The sequence below is a fragment of the Elephantulus edwardii genome, unplaced genomic scaffold (assembly GCF_000299155.1).
Source record: "Elephantulus edwardii isolate Elephantulus edwardi_28Jun2011 unplaced genomic scaffold, EleEdw1.0 scaffold00062, whole genome shotgun sequence".
Lineage (NCBI taxonomy): Eukaryota > Metazoa > Chordata > Mammalia > Macroscelidea > Macroscelididae > Elephantulus > Elephantulus edwardii.
Genome location: NW_006399812.1, coordinates 7,574,518 through 7,593,898, shown reverse-complemented (window position 1 = coordinate 7,593,898; position 19,381 = coordinate 7,574,518). Strand labels below are relative to the sequence as shown.

Below are 19,381 nucleotides of genomic sequence, written 5' to 3'. Positions count from 1 at the left end.
TCCATTGTTCATAGGGTCGCTCTGAGTTGTACTTGACTCAACAGCATCAAACAACAAGAAGGAAGCTCTAGTGGCCTCGTGGTAAGGAGTTGTGCTGCCAACCCAAAGGCAGGAGGTTAGAATCCAGCAGATGCTCCCAGAGAGAAGGATGACCAATCTCCCGTTTGATTTACAGCCTCTGAAAACCCACTTAGAGGAACAGCTATGTGTTGGTTCCAACTTAACGACATATAACAACAATATAACTAATGAGATTGCTAGATAAAATGATATTTCTGTTCCCTGCTTTCCAAGGAAGCACCAGATTGCTTTCCGTATCCATTGTACCATTTTATATTCCCATTAGAAGCGTATAAGAGTTCTAATCTAAAAAAAAAAAAGAAAAAAGAGTTCTAATCTCTCCACATCCTTGCCAGCATTGATTGTTTACTGGTTTGTTGACCTTTACTGTCATTGCTGGGTTGAGATAATAGCTTGTTGTTTTGATTTGTATCTCCTCCTTTGCAATTTAATGTCTCTGAAAACTCAGAGGGTCAGCTATGAGTCCATTCCAACTTGATGGTACACAACAGTAGCTAATATAGGAGCTCTGGTGGCCTAGTGGTGGGGAACCACGCTGCCAACATAAAGGGACACGGTTCAAATCCATCAGCTGCTCTGAGGAAAAAAGATGAACTGTTTCATCCTATGTGGTGCACTAGCTCTGCAAACCCACTGAGAGTCAGCCATGAACTGGTCTGACTCAGTGGCACAGAACCATGGCATTTCTTCATCTGAATGTCTTTTGGTGAATTGTCTTTTCATGTCCTCAGCCCAGTCTGTAATCAGGTCGTGTTCTTGTTGTTAAGATCTTGGAGTTTTCTGTAAGTTTTAGAGATGAGTCCCTTGTCAGATGTGTCATTGCCAAATACTTTTTCTCAGTCTGTGGCTTCACTTTAGAGAAGTCTTCAGATGTTCTTAAGAATTTAAGTTTTAGGAAGTCCTAGTTTACTTACTCCTCTGCTGTTTGTGTGATTTCAGTTCTATTTGATAGTCTGTTTATACCGTAGGTGGTTGTTACGATGTGCCATTGAGCCACAACCAGTTTTTTTTTCCAGAAAAGGATATTTTTTATTCAAGTAACTGCAAATAGGAAACCAGAGGGGAGCCCCAGGCTGGGACAAATAATGGCTACCCCCTCCCCAACAGAACCAGGGGAGAGGGTGTACCTACATCCTGACCGATCAACACGTGCCACCCCACCTCACTCTGCTGCAGCATCCTAGGGGCAGGGCCCCACCTTCCCTGGGTCTGGGGTAATGGTAACCCAGCATGTTGTGCCCCAGCCCCTTCCCCTTGATGAGCATCTTGGGGAGGAGTGTGGTACAGGGGGAGGCAATGAGGATGGACATTTGGCACTGGTAGCAGCAGCAGTGATGATGGATGTCTAAGAATGAAACATTGAACAAACAAACAAATTAAACAACCCAACACAACTGTCCAGAGGTAGTTTGTGAACAGAGGAAAAGATGGAACCAGAACCTTGGGGGTTGGGGAGGAGCAGGAAGGGTGGGAGTGGATAAGGCTAGCTCCTGTGTGTTAGTGCCCCATTTGAAGAATGGAGAAATAAACCTAGAGTGGTAGTAGATAGTGTGTGTGTGGTGGTCCCAGACCACCTTAAAGTAGCTGCCCCAGGGAATCCTGCGCCTCCTTGAGCCCACTATATAAATGGTGGCTTAGGACCCCCCACCAGAAGGAGGAAAAGGCTCAAATCCCTGCCCTCATGAGTCCCAATGGAGGGTCACTGTCCAACCTAATAAATGAGGAAGGTGTGAGACCCATCTGGTGACAGGTTGGGACACACTCAGGCCAAAGTCCCCCTTCATTGGTCACACCTGCTGCTACCAGTAAAGTTCAGTGGGGGACATGTCAGAATATGGGGTGCTTGGGCCCCTTTAAGGCCAGGGGAGTCCATCCAGGCCTCATTAAAGGGAGCCAGAGGGAAGAGCAGAGGGACCCAGACAGCAATGTCCCCATCAGAGAGGATGAGGGCACAGCAGATGCAGGTGCGGCTAAGTGGGCATTAGCCTTGTCCAGGAGGGAAGGGGTGGTGTGTGCTCGCTCAGAAGGAATCACTGGACACTGAACTGAGGGAAAACTGCTCCCCACTCAGCTGTGGGGGGCCCTACAGCGCTGGTGTGCTGTGTAGTGTGTGGTGTGAGGCGTAGGAGGTGGTGGTGCCTGGGAGGGGTTGGCGATGCGTGGGCCTGGGGGCAGTAATGGGGGTGTGGGAGCGGAGCAAAGCTGTCCAGCCTCGGAAGGAAACGGCTCCTTGGGTGGGAGCAGGCTGCATGGTGCGTCTGTCACTGCTCCTCCTTGGAGGACTCCTGCGAGATGCCTTCTTCTTCCTCCTTCTCCAGTTTTTTTGGGTCTGCCTCTTGGTTTCCTCCCTGGAGCTGTGGTGGTTTTCCGGGTCTTGGCAGCACCCTTGTCTTTGCTTGCCTTTGGTCGGCCCCGAGGTCTCTTAGGTGTTGGCACTTCGCTGGGCTCCTTCGGAGGTTGTTTGCGTGGCCTACCCCGACCTCTCTTCTCAGTGCCATCCTTTTCCTGTTTGGAAGCCAAAGGCTGGCTGGACTTTGAGCTTGATTCGCTCATCTTCCTTTCTCAATGGAGCTGATGGAGAGATGGCTGGGATGCGCGAGCTCGGCCGCCGGCCTGTGGTGCGCGCTCTGGGCTGCCGGGAGCGACGGTGCTGTGCACTGAGGACCGGCCTGCCGGACCCTCCAGGCTGAGGACCCGCCTGGCTCCGCTGACGCTGGTAGCAAATGCGGATGCCTTCTTGGAGCTGTGCCAGAGCCAGAAATAGCCCCGGCTTGGAGTCCCAATTAGAGGAGCGCAGCCCCGGCTCAGGGGAGCTTAAAAAGAGCGACCCAGGGGCAGGGGGGGACGGGCCCACCCGGGCCAGCCATGTCACTACGCGGGGCGGGCGAGCCACAACCAATTTATCGCTGACCCTCCACCAGGTTTTAGGAAGCTGTAAATCACATGAGAGGAGATAACCCACTTTTTTCCCCAAGAGCAGCTAATAGATTTGAACTACGTGCCTTTGGGGTCGCAGCAAAACTCCTTTCTAACTAGGCCACTAGAGTTCAGGAAAAGGTGTTGAATTCTGTTAAATGCCTTTTCTGTATCGATTCAGATGATCATGTGTTTTGTTTCCTTTGTTTTATTGATGAAGTGGTTCACACTGATTGCTTTTTAATATTTAACCATCCTGTATGTACATATGACTCTACTCTGTGGCCCTCAGGCCTATTCTTAATTGTTTCTGGTGAAACATTCTTCTAGGTCGTGTAACCCTGGTATGTCCACTTGCTGTACAGAGGTAACTCATGGTTACTTTGAAGCTGAACACTGTGACACTGAGGAGTCAAATGCGAGAATGGTTACCCATGGTGGACGGCGTTTGGTGGAGCTCCCTAATTAAAACAAGCTTAGAAGCAGGAGTAACATCCACTTCCGAAATAGCTTGCCTCTGGAAACCCTATGAACCTAGAGAAAGGATGGAAGTCACAAGTGTTGAGGACTTTCATTCATAGGGTCGCTATGAGTCGCCTACAACTTGACGACACTTAACAACAACAACAACAACAACAATATATATACCTGGTACTAAATCCCACTTGATCATGATGAATGATAGGAGTTTGTGGTGGGTTGTTGTTTGTTTTGTTTTGTTTTTTCCCAAATATGATGTTGGATTCTACTGGCGAGTAGTGTGTTGGTGATTTTTGCATTTATGTTTATAACAGATATTTGAGATCATTTCAAGTTTTGATGCATTAAATTCTAAAGACAGGCAAGTTGTAGAATGACCAGAAATACCCCCCATACATGAGGAAAGTAAAAGGTAATAAAATGATGAGAAAAAAGAAGACCAAAATGAATATCAGAGGAGACTCTGAAACTTGCTCTAGAACATAGAGAATCTAAAGTAAAAGGAAGAAACGATGAAGTAGGAGACCTAAAGAAACAATTTCCGAGGGCAGTGCGAGACAACAGAGCGAAGCATTTTAATGAATTGTCTAAATATTTGGAGAAAGCCATGCTCTCTATTTCTCAAGCAGAAAACACTAAAGAAAAAGTCTTAATAAGATCATTAATAACATGCAGACGTGAAATCTCTCTGAAGGTAATTAAAAATGAAGATAATTCAACCGGGAACGATCAGAAATTCAAGGTGGATTCAGAAGAGGCCATGGTACAAGGGATATCTCTGCTGATGGATCTTGGCTAAAAAGCAAGAAATAACAGAAAAGTTTGTGTTTTATTGACTTGGCAAAGCATTCAACTGTGTGGGTCATAATAAATTATGGATAACTTTGTGAAGAATGGGAATTACAGAACATTTCATTGTGATCATGTGAAACTTGTATATGGATCAAAAAACAGTCTTTTGAACAGAATAAGGGGGTAGTACATGATTGAAAATCAGGGAAAGTAGGCATCATGGTTGTGTTTCCGTAGTACTTATTCAAGCTGTATGTTGACCAAGTAATTCAATAAAGCATACTATTCTAAAGAATGTAGCATCAGGACTGGAGGAAGAGTCATCAACCGCCTGCGATATGCAGATGAAACAACTGTATTTGCTTACAGTGAAAAGGATTTGAATAATTTTCTGATGAAAGTCAAAGACTATAGCCATCAGTATGGATTATGTCTCAACATAAAAAAACAGAACAACACCCTCATAAGCTGGACCACTCAGCAATTTTATAATAGATAAAGAAACAATTGATGTTGTCAAGGATTTTATTTTACCTGGAACAACAACCAACACTGGAAAAAGAAGTCAACAAGTGAAATGACTTATTGCAACCAGCAAATATGTGGCCAAAGACCTAAAGACAAAAAGTTCTAAAAAAGCAGAGATGTCAACTTTAAAGACATGTGCCTGACCGAAGCCATAGTGTTTTCCATTTCTTCATATGTTTGTAAAAACATGGTCTGTGAGTAAAGAAGGCTGAAGAACTAATGTCTTCAAATTGTGGTTTGGCAAAGAATATTGACTACACCATGTACTGTGGAATCCTTCACTGTTGCAACTCAAGGCTTCAAGTTGTTCTTCAGTTCTTTCAGCTTGAGAAATAACAACGTGCATTTCTTCCTTTTTGGTGTCTTGCTCCTTGTACATTTCATGGTGATATTTTGCTTTATCTTCTTAAACTTCTCTTTCTAATGTTCTGTTCTTTTGTTTTATTAAATTTTATTAATTTTAATGAACATTTACAGAGATTTTGGGTTTCCATTCATTCATTGTTGCACTATTTGTTCTGTTCTTTTGTATTAGCATTCCTTCCCCTTGCTGTGGCTTTTTTTTCATTCCAGTCGAAGTTTTAGAGTCTTTTTCTGACACCCATTTTGGTCTTTTCTTCCCTGTCTTTATAATAACTTCTTGCTTTTTTCATGGCTGATATCCTTGATACCATACCACAGCTCTCAAGTCTTTGGTCATTATTGTTCCCTATGTCAGATATATTCTTAAGATTGTTTTTAAATTCAGGTGGAATACACTCAAGGTCGTATTTTTATTCTCATGGTTTTGTTTTCATTTTATTCAACTTCAATTTGAATTTGCATATTAGTAGTTGATGATCTGTTCCACAGTCAGTTCCTGGTCTAGTTTTGACTGTTGGTATTGCGTTTCTCCAATATTTCTTTCCATGAGTATAATCAGTCTGATTTCATCTAAAATCTTGAATGATGCAAGAAGCATCAAAAGAAGATGGAAGGAATACACAGAGTCACTGTACCAAGAAAAATTGGTCAACCCTGAAATGTTTTAGGAAATAGCAAGTAATCAAGAGCCAGTAATACTTAAGGAAGAAGCCCAAGCTGCACTGAAGACAATGGTAAAGTAAGACAGGACACACACACACACACACACACACACACACACACCCAGAGATTGATGGAATGCTAATTAAAGTACTTCAGGAAACAGGTGTAATCCTGGACATGCTCACCTTGTCTTTACCAAAAAATATGGAAGACAGCTGCCTGGCCAAGTGACTGGAAGAGATCCCTATGTGTTCCCATTCCCAAGAAGGGTGATCAAACAGGCTGTGGAAATTATCGAATTAATGTCTTTAATGTCACTTGCAAGTAAAATATTACTAAAGATTATTTTTAAAATGACTGGAGCAGTACAACGACAAGGAACTGCCAGAAATTCAAGCTGGATTCAGAAGAGGCTGTGGCAAGAAGGATGTCATTATTGATATTATATGGAGCTTGGCTAAACACAGAAATTACCAGAAAGATGTTTATTTGTGTCTATACAAAGGCATTTGACTGTGTTGGTCATAACAGATTATATTATGGATAACATTGAGAATAATGGGGAACCCACAAACTTTATTGTGCTCATGGGAAACCTAGATTAAAAAGTAGCTGTCCCAATAGAACAAAAGAATACAGCATGATTTAAAATCAGAAAAGTTATACATCAAGATTGTATCCTTTCTCCATACCTATTCAATCTGAATACTGGGCGAATAATTTGAAAAGTTGAATTGGACTATATAAAGAAGAATGTGGGATCAGGACTGGAGGGAAAGTCATCAATAACCTACAGTATGCAGATGACAAAACTTTGCTTAAAAAAAGTTAAGATTCCAAGCACTTACTGCAGACGATCAAAGAGTACAGATTTCGGTATGAGTTACATCTCAACATGAAGAAGGCAAAAATCTTTACCACTGGACCAACAGGCAGCACTGTAATGGTTGGAGAAGAGATTGAAGTTGTCAACAATTTCATTTTACATGGAACCACAGTCGGTACACTTGGTAGCATCAGTTATAGAATCAAAAGACGTGTTGCATTGGGGAAATCTGTTGTCAAGGACTGTTCAAAAGTACCAAAGAGCAGTCAGAGATGTCCATTTAAAGACTAAGGTGTGCCTCACCCTAAGCCATTATCTTTCCAGTTGCTTCCTACAGTTGGATAGTGATTAAAGAAGCCGCAGAAGAATTGATGTCTTTGAATTGTGGTGCTGTCAGAGAGTATTGACTAGCTCATGGATCTCTCTTGAAGGAGGTACAACCAGGATGCCCATAAGGGACAAGCATGGTGAATCTGAATCTCGAGAACTTTCCTTGGGTGGATGTTCAGCAGGATCCAGTCCTTAGAGACGTCATTCTGGGAGTGGTGGGGAGTTGGCGAAAGAGAAGAAGCCCCCAACTCGATGGATTGACAGCGTGACTACCATAGTGGGCTGGGGCTTGACAGAGACCATGAGGGTGGTGCTAGACAGGGCATGGTTCAGAGCTGTTGTTCGCAGGGTCTCTGTGAATTGGAGTCAATTCTAATGCACCAAAAAGAATAAGCAAATCTGTCTGAAGAGAAGTGCGGTCAGAGTGCTCCTTAATAAGAAAGTGGAGATTTCATCTCACACACTTTGGTCATGTTATCAGAAAGGGCCTCTCCCTGGAAAAGGACGTCATACTTGGAGATCAGGGCAACATGCTAAGGACTGTGTTACCATTGCTCCTTAGGACATTATACCTGTTAAGGTTACAGGGTTAGCAAAGGAGAGGCAGCCTCTCTGGGAGACATTTTGTCACAGTGACTTTAAGCACAGCAGAGATTGGGAGCTAGCACATGCTATGAGTCCGCACCAACATGATGTGACCTAACCACAGAGGACAGTCTGGCTGTGATTTGCAGCTGCCTCAGGACGCGCTGACAACCCAGGAAGGCTCTCACAGACTTTCTGGAAAGTAGGCGGTAGTGAGACATAGTGATTCAGAACGATGAACTTTGGAAGTCTGTCGTTCCCCAGGTTTTTTCCTCCACTATGTGACCTTGAACACATTTCTTAATTTTCCTAGTCTGTAAAATGGGATTAATGGCATTTTTCCCTCTTAAGGCAGTTGTGAAGATTATATGGGACCAAACATGTCAAGAACATGTGACAGGTGCCGGACACCTGGTCAGGGCTTAAAATAGTGGGGCTTATTAATAAACACCCCAAGGGAACCCTGTCTGGTCTCTGCAATCCAAGGTCTGAGTGTCTTTAAGTAACCACCTGTTGCTTTTCTCTCTGCTCAGGGTATCAAGAAACCGTTCACAGAGGTCATCCGCGCCAACATTGGGGACGCCCAGGCCATGGGCCAGCAGCCAATCACCTTCCTCCGACAGGTGAGCTGGCTCTCGGGAGCAGAGGCTGCGGGGAGGGCAGGGACCCAGAGGCTGGGAGGGCTTGTGGGCCAGTCCGCACCTCTCGCCTCTGCCCTGTCCGTCTAGTTCTCTGGATGTAGCAAGCATGAGAATCCCATGCGGTCTCACTGTTGAGGTGGCAACCTCCACACCACCCCTTCAATTGCACGGTTGTCTGAAATCTCTGAACCTGTTTTGGGGTTGATATAGTATAAAAGGTTCTCAGGCTGTCCTCCTCCACGATTCAGGATTCTTGGCTAGGTTAGGAGCTAATTGGCTCTGGGGTTAGCAAGTAGCCCAGGGGAATCGTAATGCCCATTGGATTGAGGGCTGGGTGTGGTGGCCAAGATGGCAGATTCCTGAGTCATGCTGGCCCAGGTCGGAGTGTACGCCCAGTGACTGCACAATAGGGATGAGGCAGACCTGCTGAAGGGCTCATGTATGCATGCGTGAGTCTCCCCAGTGCCCGTGCTTGGGGCCAGCTGGGAACTGAGTCAGTGGTGTGTCTGCTAACTGCTACACTTCTGGCTTTTTCCTCATGAGGCCCAAGCCCTAGAGGGAGGTGAGTTTCATTGTCTTAGTTCGGGTACTAGCCATAGGAGAGTGACAGATAACCAGGGTTGGTGAAGGCCATCAGGCAGCCTGACAGAGACCTGAGACCAGGTCGTGCCAAAACCTCTTCCTGAAGCTGGTTTTGAAAGGAAATGCAGTCTCTGTGGGTATGACTCACTGGGATGGCAGGCAAGGACAGCACCCTGGCTCTTTTGTCCCTGCTCATGTACCTACTCTAGGGGCCTGTCACAAGGAGACACAACCCCATATTGCTGCGTGGTTTGGGGGTCTCCCCCAGACTGAGGAGAGCCTCTGCCACCAGTGCCTATGTGGGAGTTTGCGTAGGCTGTGAGGCTGGAAGCAAGACTGGCACCAGTCTGAGGGCTGTCCACTCTGCTTCCCTCCCCAATTCCCATGACCCCTCCTGTTGACCCCAGGAAGGTCCCAGCTGCCATGATAAATCAAGTCCTCAAGCTGGGGCCTGGGTGGGGAAATGGATCAGACCAGCAGAGCTGTGAAGGAGAGAAGTCCGAGGACTTCATGAAAGCAGGTCACAGGCACCATCGGTCTCAGGGTACAAACAGGTGCAGCCATCTTGGTACCTCCTGGCCGGCCTTTTTCCAGATCCAGCTTCAGTGCCCACAGCACACCTCTTCCTGCCAGGTGTTCTCACACCTCCTCTAGTCTTCACGGCACTCCTACCTGCTGGGTAGACCAGCCTGGGGACCCACCAGAAGCTGTCTGGCTGGGCTCAGAACCCAGAGACCTGGCTTCCTTGGTGTTCGTGGGCCAGTCCTTCTGCTGTGCTGGTGTGGACTTGTCCCCAAGCTGAGTTGACAACACCTTTGCACATGTTTCTTGCTTAATCTTCTTGATTTGTGGAGTAAAGGTGGTTTTCTGTGAACAGAGATGAGGAAGTGGGCCCAGCTTACAGTTCCGACAAGGAATAGGGTGATGAGGTGAAGTCCAGGAGAAGGGAGGGTGCAGAGCTCAGGTTATAAGGAGGGATCTGGACAGTCCTGCTTTTTTGGGTTGGGGTCTCCTGTCCCCACAACCCTGGCCCCTGGATGTATGAGCTGCAGCCCTCAATGAAAGGCCGGGGCTATGATGAGGCCCAGGCCAAGGCATCGTAGTGGCTGTGCCCTCCCGGTGCCTACCTGAGGGCTGTAGAGACCATGACATCTTCCTCCCAGCCCCTATTCCTCTGGTCCCTGTCCTGAGCACTCAGAGGGAGGTTTGCTGACCCCCAGAGTTACCATCTTCCCCGCTACGCCCTGCCCAGTGACCACTGCACCCCTTCATCCACTCTGGGGATGGAGTGCTGGAACCAGCCCGTGCCTCTGTTCTCCCAGGTTATGGCCCTCTGCACCTACCCTAACCTGCTGGACAGCCCCAGCTTCCCAGAAGACGCTAAGAAACGCGCGCGGAGGATCCTGCAGGCTTGTGGCGGGAACAGCCTGGGTGAGGCTCAGACTTGCCTGATCCACAGGGACGTGAACACCAGTGTTTCCTGGGGGGTGATCGGCATGCGTGTGTCGTGTGGGGGCCAGCCACGTGCAGCGTGCACAGAGCCGAGTTCCTGGAGGCCAGGCCTCGGCTGCCTCTGGCTCGCCCAGCGGACGGTGTGAAAGCAGCTTTTCATGGTTGGGGGAGCTCCAGGCACAAGGGACTGTGTTTCGCTGGATTTGGGTTTTAGGGCTGGGAGCCAGCTTCAACAGAGGAGCTTTCCGTCAGCACAGCCGCTTGACCACAAGGGAAAGCAAAGGGGCCTCTGTGTTGAGGGTCCCCCCTGGTGCCCCAGCACACCACCAGGTCTCGCTTAGGGGGCCAATTGTGGGGGAAGGGAAGCATCTGAGTCCTCAGATTTTCCCCCTGTTTTGAATTTAGAATGTATTTATCATTTCATTAGGGATAAAAAGTGAAGAATTTTCCTTTTCTCTAGATCAGTTTCTTTTAATTGTGGTAAACCCATTTTCACAAGTTTGACATTTTGGAAACTTTCACGTGTACAGTGACATGAGGTATGTTCATGTATGATTCAGCCGTGACCCTTCCCTGTCCTCAGATTGCACCATCCCCTTAACAGAACATTGCCGTCAGGTCAAATTGGACCCATAACGACTGCCCACTGGGTTTCCGAAACTATAAATCTTTAACGGAAGAGACATTTTCCCCCTGAGGAGCAGCTGGTGGATTTGAACCATAGACCTTTCAGTCAGCAACACATGGAACACATTAAGCTGGGAACACACAGGGCTCTAGAGAAGAAACCCAGTACCCCCCTCCCCCAGCATTTACGATCCCTTTTCAGGGTTTCCCCCAGCCCAAATATGGGGTTACTTTTCTACTTTACTGGGTTCCCATTACCCTGTGAAGGACCCTTACCCAGCTCACTGCTCCCCTTACGTAGTGTACCAAGCGCAGGAAGGCTTCACGCAGGGACTGGGAATTTGGCCCCGCAGCTGTGAAAACGATACTCTTCTCTCCCTTCCCTGCTGAGATTTCCAGTTACGAGCTGCTGGCTCTTTGTTCTCATCTCATTTTCTTTTGTCTGTTTATTTTTGCCCCGCTCCCTCACCCAGCGCCTACACTGGGAATCCAGCACCCCTCGCCTGAGGGAAGCCCATTGTTCTTAAAAGCTTTTTTAGGACATGTGCCCTAATGTTCCGGCACAAGGCACTGAAAGGGAAGCTGATGCCTCACTCAGCAGGGGAATGGCCTTTCTCACTTCCTTGCCTTTTTCCACTCCCTGCTCTGCCCTATATTGAGAGCCCTGTATTTACCTTCTTGGCTGTGGTCACCTGCCAGCCATCCAAGTCTGGGCACCCTCCTCAGTGGTGTCCCTCTCCAGAAGGGGCCAGCCTGGGTGGCATGTGGGCAGATGCCTAAACCATAGTTTGGCAGACACAGCCCAACAGCAAGAGGGACTCCACACCCTCTGCACAGCCCTGAGGAGAGAGCTACCTGTCCCAAGCTTCATGGCGTGGGCCTGAGACTTCTGGAAGCCTATCCAGAGGAAGAGGTGAGGGAGCTGGCCTTCTGACTTGGGTGGCTGGGCTCAGAGAGGGAGTGTGAGTCTTCCTCTGTGCGGAGACTGAATCATGAAGTCTTTGCAACTCTGCCAGCCAGGGATGGACGGGAGGAAATGTTCATGTGAGTCCCCTCTAGAGGAATTGTAACAGGACAGACGGCCTGTGGGATTTGGGGAACCTGCACCTAATTCTGTCCCAGGAGCGCATGCATACAGTTAATGTGAGGTAGGTATGCCCTGAGCCTCCTCCTCTGTGACTTTGGATTACTTTGTACCCACTCTCTGGGCTTGCTGAGAATGGCTCAAGCTCCTTATCGTGTGTGGAGAAGCCTGGCCTGTTAGCAGGGAGAGTGTGGTCTCTTCCCATGGCAAGGACACAGCCTGGGCACCTGCCCACAGAAGTGAAGGGAAACGGAAAATGTTTGTCTGTATCCTCCAAGACCACCTTGACCCAGGTAGAGATTAGTAAATGTATTTACACTGAGCCTGGAAACTTGCCCAGGGCTTGTTTTACCCTGCTTGTTAAGATCTCTTGGAGTTTCCTTTCTTTTCAGCTTAGCTGGTTCTTTTGTATCTCAGATCTTAAATAGGGTCTAGGTGAAACCCAGCATACACCTGAGTGAGGAGAGAGCCATGTCCAGCCCCTCCCAGGCACTGTGGAATGGTAGGAGCAGGAACTGATAAAGCTCAGTGGCAGATTTGGGGAAAACAGACATTCAACATAACTTAATCAACATAACTCATCCAAATATAGGACCCATGGTTTAGCTCTCTGTAGGTTCCAAGGTCTCTGTAGGAGAGCTTAAGAAAAGGCCAGAGAGCTCTGGGATTATAACAAGGGATTCTAATGTAGAGGGAGATGCTTAAGAAGAAAGTGGCAGTGAGACTCAGATCTCAAGTATGAGAAAGCCAGCAAATGCTCGCCAGGATCAGGGAACAGCATGTGCCAAAGCCCTGGGGCTCGGGGACTGAGTCTGACTGAATGAAGTGGAAGCCAGGGTGTAGCAGCTGAGATGAGAGTGGACAAGTGGCAGTCGTGTCCATGTGTAGTTTCTGGGAGGCAGGATGGCCTTCAGTGTCAGGGCAGGGTGGGGCCCAGCAGCGGGCTAGTGCTCTTGGAGAAATAAGCAGTGGGCCCTGTCCTCTAGGAAGTCCAGTTGTGGAGGTAGGTCTTCCTCTGTAATAAGGAATTGAATCATCTATAGGCCAGGAAAGGGGTTAAGAGTAGGGTGGGGTTGTTACAACAGCCCCCTCTGGAGACAAACTAGATTTGAACCTTTAAGGATCAGTTAATTTGAAGCAAGAATAAACTTGGACTCACCTTAGGACAGAGATCTACAGGAGCTTGCCATTGGCAAAGGCCGGGGAATTCAGGTAGGATTGAGGGAGGAAAGAGAAAGGCCTAGGCTGAGGAGGGGCGAAAAGTCCTCATGGATGGAGCAGAGTGGAAGGCATGGGAAAACATTCCAGGAGCCCTCAAAGTCTGGCATTTACACTTCCTTCCATTTTTAAATTCACAAAATATTCCTGACATTCAAATACCGAAAATAATGTGTCAAAGCCCTTGTGCCTACTTATAAAGATTTAACACGTGTTACTATTAGCCATTGGCACATTGAGTATTGGTCTAGTTCCCTCATTTTACACCTGGACAGGGAGTGGGTCCAATGCTGCACAGTGAGGCGGAGGCAGAGCAGTGCTTCCTGCATCCTAGGCTCTGATTTGAGGGCAGGACCCATAGAGGGGAGCTCTGGTGGATTAGTCCACAGGGCGTAACTCAAAGGCGGCCCTTCTCTGCCAGTTTGAATCCACCAGCAGCTCTGAGGAAGAAGGACACTCTCCCTGCATGCATTTTTTAAACTCACTGAAGGGTAAGCTATGCGTCCATTCCAACTTGACAGTAATGAGAGAGAGAAAAAAAAGCAGGAAAGTAGATCAGTTTTCTTTAAGCACAGTATAATATCTAAAGTTATAAAAGATGAAAAGAAATCTCCCACCCATTTCTTACTCCAGGTCTTCTGGTTCACCTCACCAGAGAATGCACCTCAACAGCTAGAGTTCCCTTCTGGGGAGATTTTATACATGTACAAACACTTTCTAATTCTTTTTAAAAGCATAAATGGTGAGCTGACATTTTAAAAACTTTTCACTGAGGTGAATAACGGAGTAAAGGGCAATATACAAATGAACAGCTTGAGTAACTGTTTCACACGTGCACACTTGTGTGGCCACCACCCAGGTGGATGCATGGAACATTCCAGCACCTCAGAGGCTCTGGCGCCCTCATCCAGTCAACGCCTCAGCTGCCCTCATGGCCGCTTTTCAGACTCCTAGCATCATAGGTTTGCCTGCTTGTCCTGGCTTTTCACCCCACATGGCAGCCTGAGAGTATTGCTGACATGTGGGGTGTGTCCCACAGCCCAGTCTGTGGTCGGTTGATAGTCAGGATCCTGGGCTTTTAGGATGGCTGATCAGGCAGCAGGCAGTGCTATTTGGAGCCCCAAGGGTTAACACAAGTGAGAGATCATGTCTCATGTGTTTTGAAACCATGGACAGGCAGTGGTCCCAGTAAATGCTTAGGAATCCCAGTAATAATGACTTGTTGTCATAGAAAAATGTGTAAACCCTCAGACGCATGAGCCCCGTCATTATTGGTTAGAAACCAGGGCTTAGAATAGTACTTCTAGTAGGTACTGCCGACCCAAAGGTACAAGGTTTGAATCCACCTGCTGCTCCTCGGGAGAAATATGGGCAGTCTCCTCCCATGTTATTTACTGCCTCTGAAAACCTGCTGGAGGGCCAGCTGTGAGTCAGTTTCAATTCGACGGTACCTAACAACAACAAAACAATAACAGATGAATACGGAGCTCTGGTGGCCTAGTGGGTAAGGAGTTGTGCTTCCAAATCCAAAGGCAGGAGGTTTGAATCCACTAACTCCTCTGTGGTAAAGATGGGCAGTCTCGTCCCGTGCGATTTATAGCCTCTGATAACTCGCTGGAGGGCCGGCTGTGAATTGGTTCAGACTGGAAGGTACATCACAGCAGTAGATGAGCGGATGGCTGGGCAGATGGATGGATGGATGAGTGGGTGGTGGATGGATGAGGAGATAAATGAGTGGTGAGTAGACTGAGTGAATGGGTGGGCAGGGTGGTTAATGAATTTATCACAGAGCCTGTGGTAGTGGGAGTCGGGCTCCATCTGCGAGCCACTCCTGGTTAATGAGTGGGACATCCCACACCTTCTGCCGGGCCTGTTCCTGCTTCCTCCAGTCACAGGTTGGCTTGGTGTCTTCCAGGGTCTTACAGTGCTAGCCAGGGTGTCAACTGCATCCGGGAAGATGTGGCTGCCTACATCACCAGGAGAGATGGCGGCGTGCCCGCGGAGCCCGACAACATCTACCTGACCACTGGCGCCAGCGATGGCATTACTGTACGTGTGGGGTTGGCTTGGTGCTCTCCTGCGCTCACCAGAGTGACAGATAACCTTGTATACTTCAGGGTTCAGAACTGGAAGGACGAGTTGGGAGGCAGGTGGGGACAGGGTGTGGCCGCCCTCCGGCCCAACTGCCCTTGATGATGTCTCCGTGGTCCAGACTACTGCGACAACAGTCTGTTTCCGTCCAGTGTGCTCACCAGGAGTCCCTCAGGTGTCCCTATCTGTCTTTTGGCCCTGACATGTATTCCTCCTCTCCCAGACACTGTACCAGCTGCTGGGGTGCCAAACACAGCTGGCATCTGCTTACACACTAGTCTTGGAGGAGACGGCAGTGTACTCCAGAGATACCCCTCACCCCACAGACTTTCCAGTTCACTCCCACAGCGAAGGGCACATTGTGCAACAGAGACAGTCAGGAACACTTCTCCAAGGAAGGCTGAGCAGGGGCCGAAGATCAGCGAGGAATGGAGGAGGAGGGAGCTTGTGCTGGGTAGAAGGTCAACTTGAGCAAAGGCCTTGGGCTCTCAGGACGCGGTGTCTTTTGAGTCAGCATGGATGAGCACACACAGGGAAGGCAGAGTTGTTGGAAATGGGGCTGGGAGGCAGGTGGGGCTGAGTCCAGCAGGGCCTTGGACGCCGCACTAAGGATTTGGGTCCAAAGAGCACCAGGGAGCGGTTGAAGGGCTGAGGCACTTAATTAGATTCACGTTCTTCATTTTCATTACAGCCTAGTGGATTTGACGTAGTGTTTAGGAGGTGAGAGAAAGGTGACTTGGGCAGACTGTTAGCCCATGGACAGAAGAACCAAACTGATTGTCTTCAAGTCAGTTCTGAGGCAGGGTGACCCCATGTGTGGTCCATAGGGTTCTCAGTGACAGACCACCAGGCCTTTTGGTTTTTTTTCTGAAGCACCTCAGAGAGAACTCAAATCTCTATCTTTCAGTTACCTTTAATCTTTCAGTTGCCAGCTGAACTTGCTAACCATCTGTAGCACCAAGAGACTCTAGACAGGAGGAAGAGGGTGGATATCGGTGGTGTGGTGGGAAGTCCTGGGCTTGAGCAGAGGCCTCGGTCCCCTGTCAGCAGCTCCCTCCCCAGCCCAGGTCTGACTCGATGCTGGTGCCCTTCCCTGGTCATTCCCCCAGCTCAGGTGCTACCTGGCCCCTTCTTCCTTTAACACCTTGCCGCAAGTGATGGCTATAGCCGTCCTGCACATTTTAATTAATAAAAAAGGGAACAACATCATTCGTATGGCAGTCATAAGCAATTGAAAAAAAATGTGTTTCTAAGCACGGTCGTCAACTTAAAAGTGTGCGGCAACGTGTTAATGGGCTTTGTCTTCTGGCCACGAAGGACTAGATTTGCTCCTGTTTGTGATGTCAGTTGACATCACATTATTCCTTTTCCAAAGCCTTTCAAATGGAGCCGGGGAGGAAAGTGAGGGTCCAGTGAGGTTAAGTGGGCTGCCTGCTTTCCGTCAGCTTCTTGTGGTTCACAGGATCCTAGGATTGGGGCTCTCTGACCCTGCCCCAGTCTCATCCATTGTGTCCTGCTCTGGGGACAGCTCTCTATTCCCAGAGAGGTCGGGAGGAAAGGAGGGGATGTCAGTGAAAAGAAGCAAGCCATTGTTCATTCTTCCTAACTGAACGGAGCCTGAGAAAGGCTCCAAGCCCGTGTGTGAGCAGGTACTCTCACTGCACAGGGCTTGATTTAACGCTGTGACTTCCCACCTCCCGCCGTGTCTCACAAGATTCCGACGCTCTGCTTCCTCAGGAGACCTGCAGATGTGATCCCCTCAGTTCTGAAAGCAGGTCTCGTTGCCACCTGGTGGTAGTCGGTGGTGTGCCCCATTTTTACTCCTTTTCAATAATCTCTTGTTCAGGAACTTTCCAACCTTGAAAGCTGAATCAGATCCCCGGGCCTCACCCCAAACAGACAGGATGGGGCTGCAGAGGGTAAAAGGCACAGAATAATAATTCCAAGACAGGGCTGACGTGGGGGGATATCTACTTTATGAGAACCCCCAAATGCCTCCTTAAAAGTACTTCCAAGTCCTTAACTGCATGGCACAAGCCGTGCTGAGAACTTTAACACGGTTTATTCCTCACCACTTGCCCCATAGTGGAGGCTGACTGCTGGCAGTGCTGCCTGTGTCAGAGCAGGGCTGTGCTCTCGGGGTTTTCAGGGGCTGATTCTTCAGAAGTTGATTGCTGCCTTTCTTTCAAGATACTTCTGTGTTTTTAGGTGCTGTCAAGGTGAGTGTGACTCACAATAGCCCTGTGAATAATGGATCTGTACTCTGTCCATCCTCATCTCTGACATACTTGAGATCATGGTTACGGTTACTGTTGATCCACCTCCCTGAGGGTCTTCCCCTCTGTCTCTGACCCTTTACTTTTCCACGTGTGATGACTTTTTCCAAGGACTGGCCCCTTCTGACAACATACCCAAAGTGTGTGAGGCGAAACTTCACAGACCTCGCCTCTAAGGCACAGCCTGGCTGCACTTTCTTTTCTGAGACATATTTGTGTGTTCTTTAGGAGCCCAAGAGAATGAATATCCATGTGACTCTTCTTCAACACCACAATCCGAAGGCATCAATCGCTCCTTCTCTCATCCTAATTCACTGTCCAACTTTTGAATTAATGTTTTTGTGTACTGTTGAGTTGGAACTGACCTATAGCTGACACTCTGGTGGGTTTTCAGAGATAAGTAATCACACAGGAGGAGAATGCCCACCCTTTTACCACAGAGCAGCTGGTGGATTCGAACCCTGTGCCTTTGAGATTGCAGTGCAGCTTCTAGCCACTAAGCCACCAGAGCTCCAGGAAGTAATTAAAGCGACCAGAGTTTGAATCAGATGCATCTTAGTCTTTAAACTGATATCATTGCTTGTTCCTAAGTTCTTTGAAGAGTCCTTGACCACAGACCTTCCTAATTCACCACTTCTCCCTTACCTGCTGGTCCCAAGAATGTTGATTATGGATGCAAATAAGATGAAATCATAGACAACATCAGTCTTTTCTCCGTCTGTCATGATTTGGTTGCCTATTGGCCCAGTGGTGAGGACTTTTGTCTTCTTGATGTTGAAATATACCCCATATTGAAGGCTGCCATCTGTTCTTCGGCAGTGGTTCAAGCCCTGTCGGTGGACTCAAACCTCCAAACTTCCATTTAGCAGCCGAGAGTGTTAGCTATTTCGACAACCCAGGGTCTTAGTTGACTTTTTTTAAATTGTTTTTTTTTTATTAATTTTAATGAAAATTTACAGAGACTTTGGATTTCCATTCATTCATTGTTGTATTTTTTTCCCCTGCCCAACCAACTTCTTCCCCCCAACCCACCAGTTCACTCTTCGCTTTGAAAAGTAAAAGAAAAATTCTTTACAGAGGAGACTGAGACTCAAGGGAGTGAAGCAGTGTGTGCAGGGTTGCACTGACCACGGGGAAGAGGTGGGGTTGGGGCCATGTGGCTTGTTTGACCAGCAGCACACCACCACCACCACCACCTCCACCCCCGCCAGGAGCACCAAGGGAGGTGGCCCTCTAGACATGATTTCTCCATTGCAGACGATCCTGAAGATCCTCGTCTCGGGGGGCGGCAAGTCTCGGACAGGCGTGATGATCCCCATCCCTCAGTACCCTCTCTACTCGGCCGTCATCTCCGAGCTCGACGCCGTCCAGGTGAGCTACTACCTGGACGAGGACAACTGCTGGGCCCTGAACGTGAACGAGCTGCGGCGAGCCGTGCGGGAGGCCAAAGACCACTGTGACCCCAAGGTGCTCTGCATCATCAACCCCGGCAACCCCACAGGTCTGTGGTCCACTTCCTGGTCAGTTTCTCGATGGCTAGAGGGTGGCTGGTGAACTGCTGGATGGTGGGGTGCCTTTAGTTCAGAGGTCACAAGTGCGCTTGTCTATGCCAGGTTCCCATGAACTTCAAGGTTTGCTAACAGAAGCCCATGAAATTTGCTACAGGCTGCGTCAGACAATGAATGCACGCAAGGTATTTTCCTGGGCAAGTTTCTATTACTAAGAACTTCACACATTTTGTAAGAAGCCACTCTCTTAAGGTTATTTTGTTGTTGTTATGTGCCGTCGAGTCACCTGCAATTAATTGTGACCATATGTACAACAGCCCTAAACCCTGCCCTATCCC

General features: G+C 48.2%; 1 protein-coding gene and 1 pseudogene across 2 annotated transcripts in view; one reads left to right on the top strand and one right to left on the bottom strand.

Moving 5' to 3' along the window:
* Positions 1 to 19,381, top strand: part of GPT2 (glutamic pyruvate transaminase (alanine aminotransferase) 2) — a 49,720-nt gene that overhangs the window by 14,908 nt on the left and 15,431 nt on the right. The window contains exons 2-5 of the mRNA XM_006887818.1: positions 8,098 to 8,187; positions 10,110 to 10,218; positions 15,084 to 15,217; positions 18,793 to 19,036. Coding sequence (XP_006887880.1) covers positions 8,098 to 8,187; positions 10,110 to 10,218; positions 15,084 to 15,217; positions 18,793 to 19,036 — 577 coding nt within the window. The remainder of the gene's footprint in view (positions 1 to 8,097; positions 8,188 to 10,109; positions 10,219 to 15,083; positions 15,218 to 18,792; positions 19,037 to 19,381) is intronic.
* On the bottom strand, positions 2,343 to 2,634 carry LOC102872288 (annotated as a pseudogene). The gene has a single exon (XR_438894.1). The product of XR_438894.1 is annotated as a high mobility group protein HMG-I/HMG-Y-like (transcript).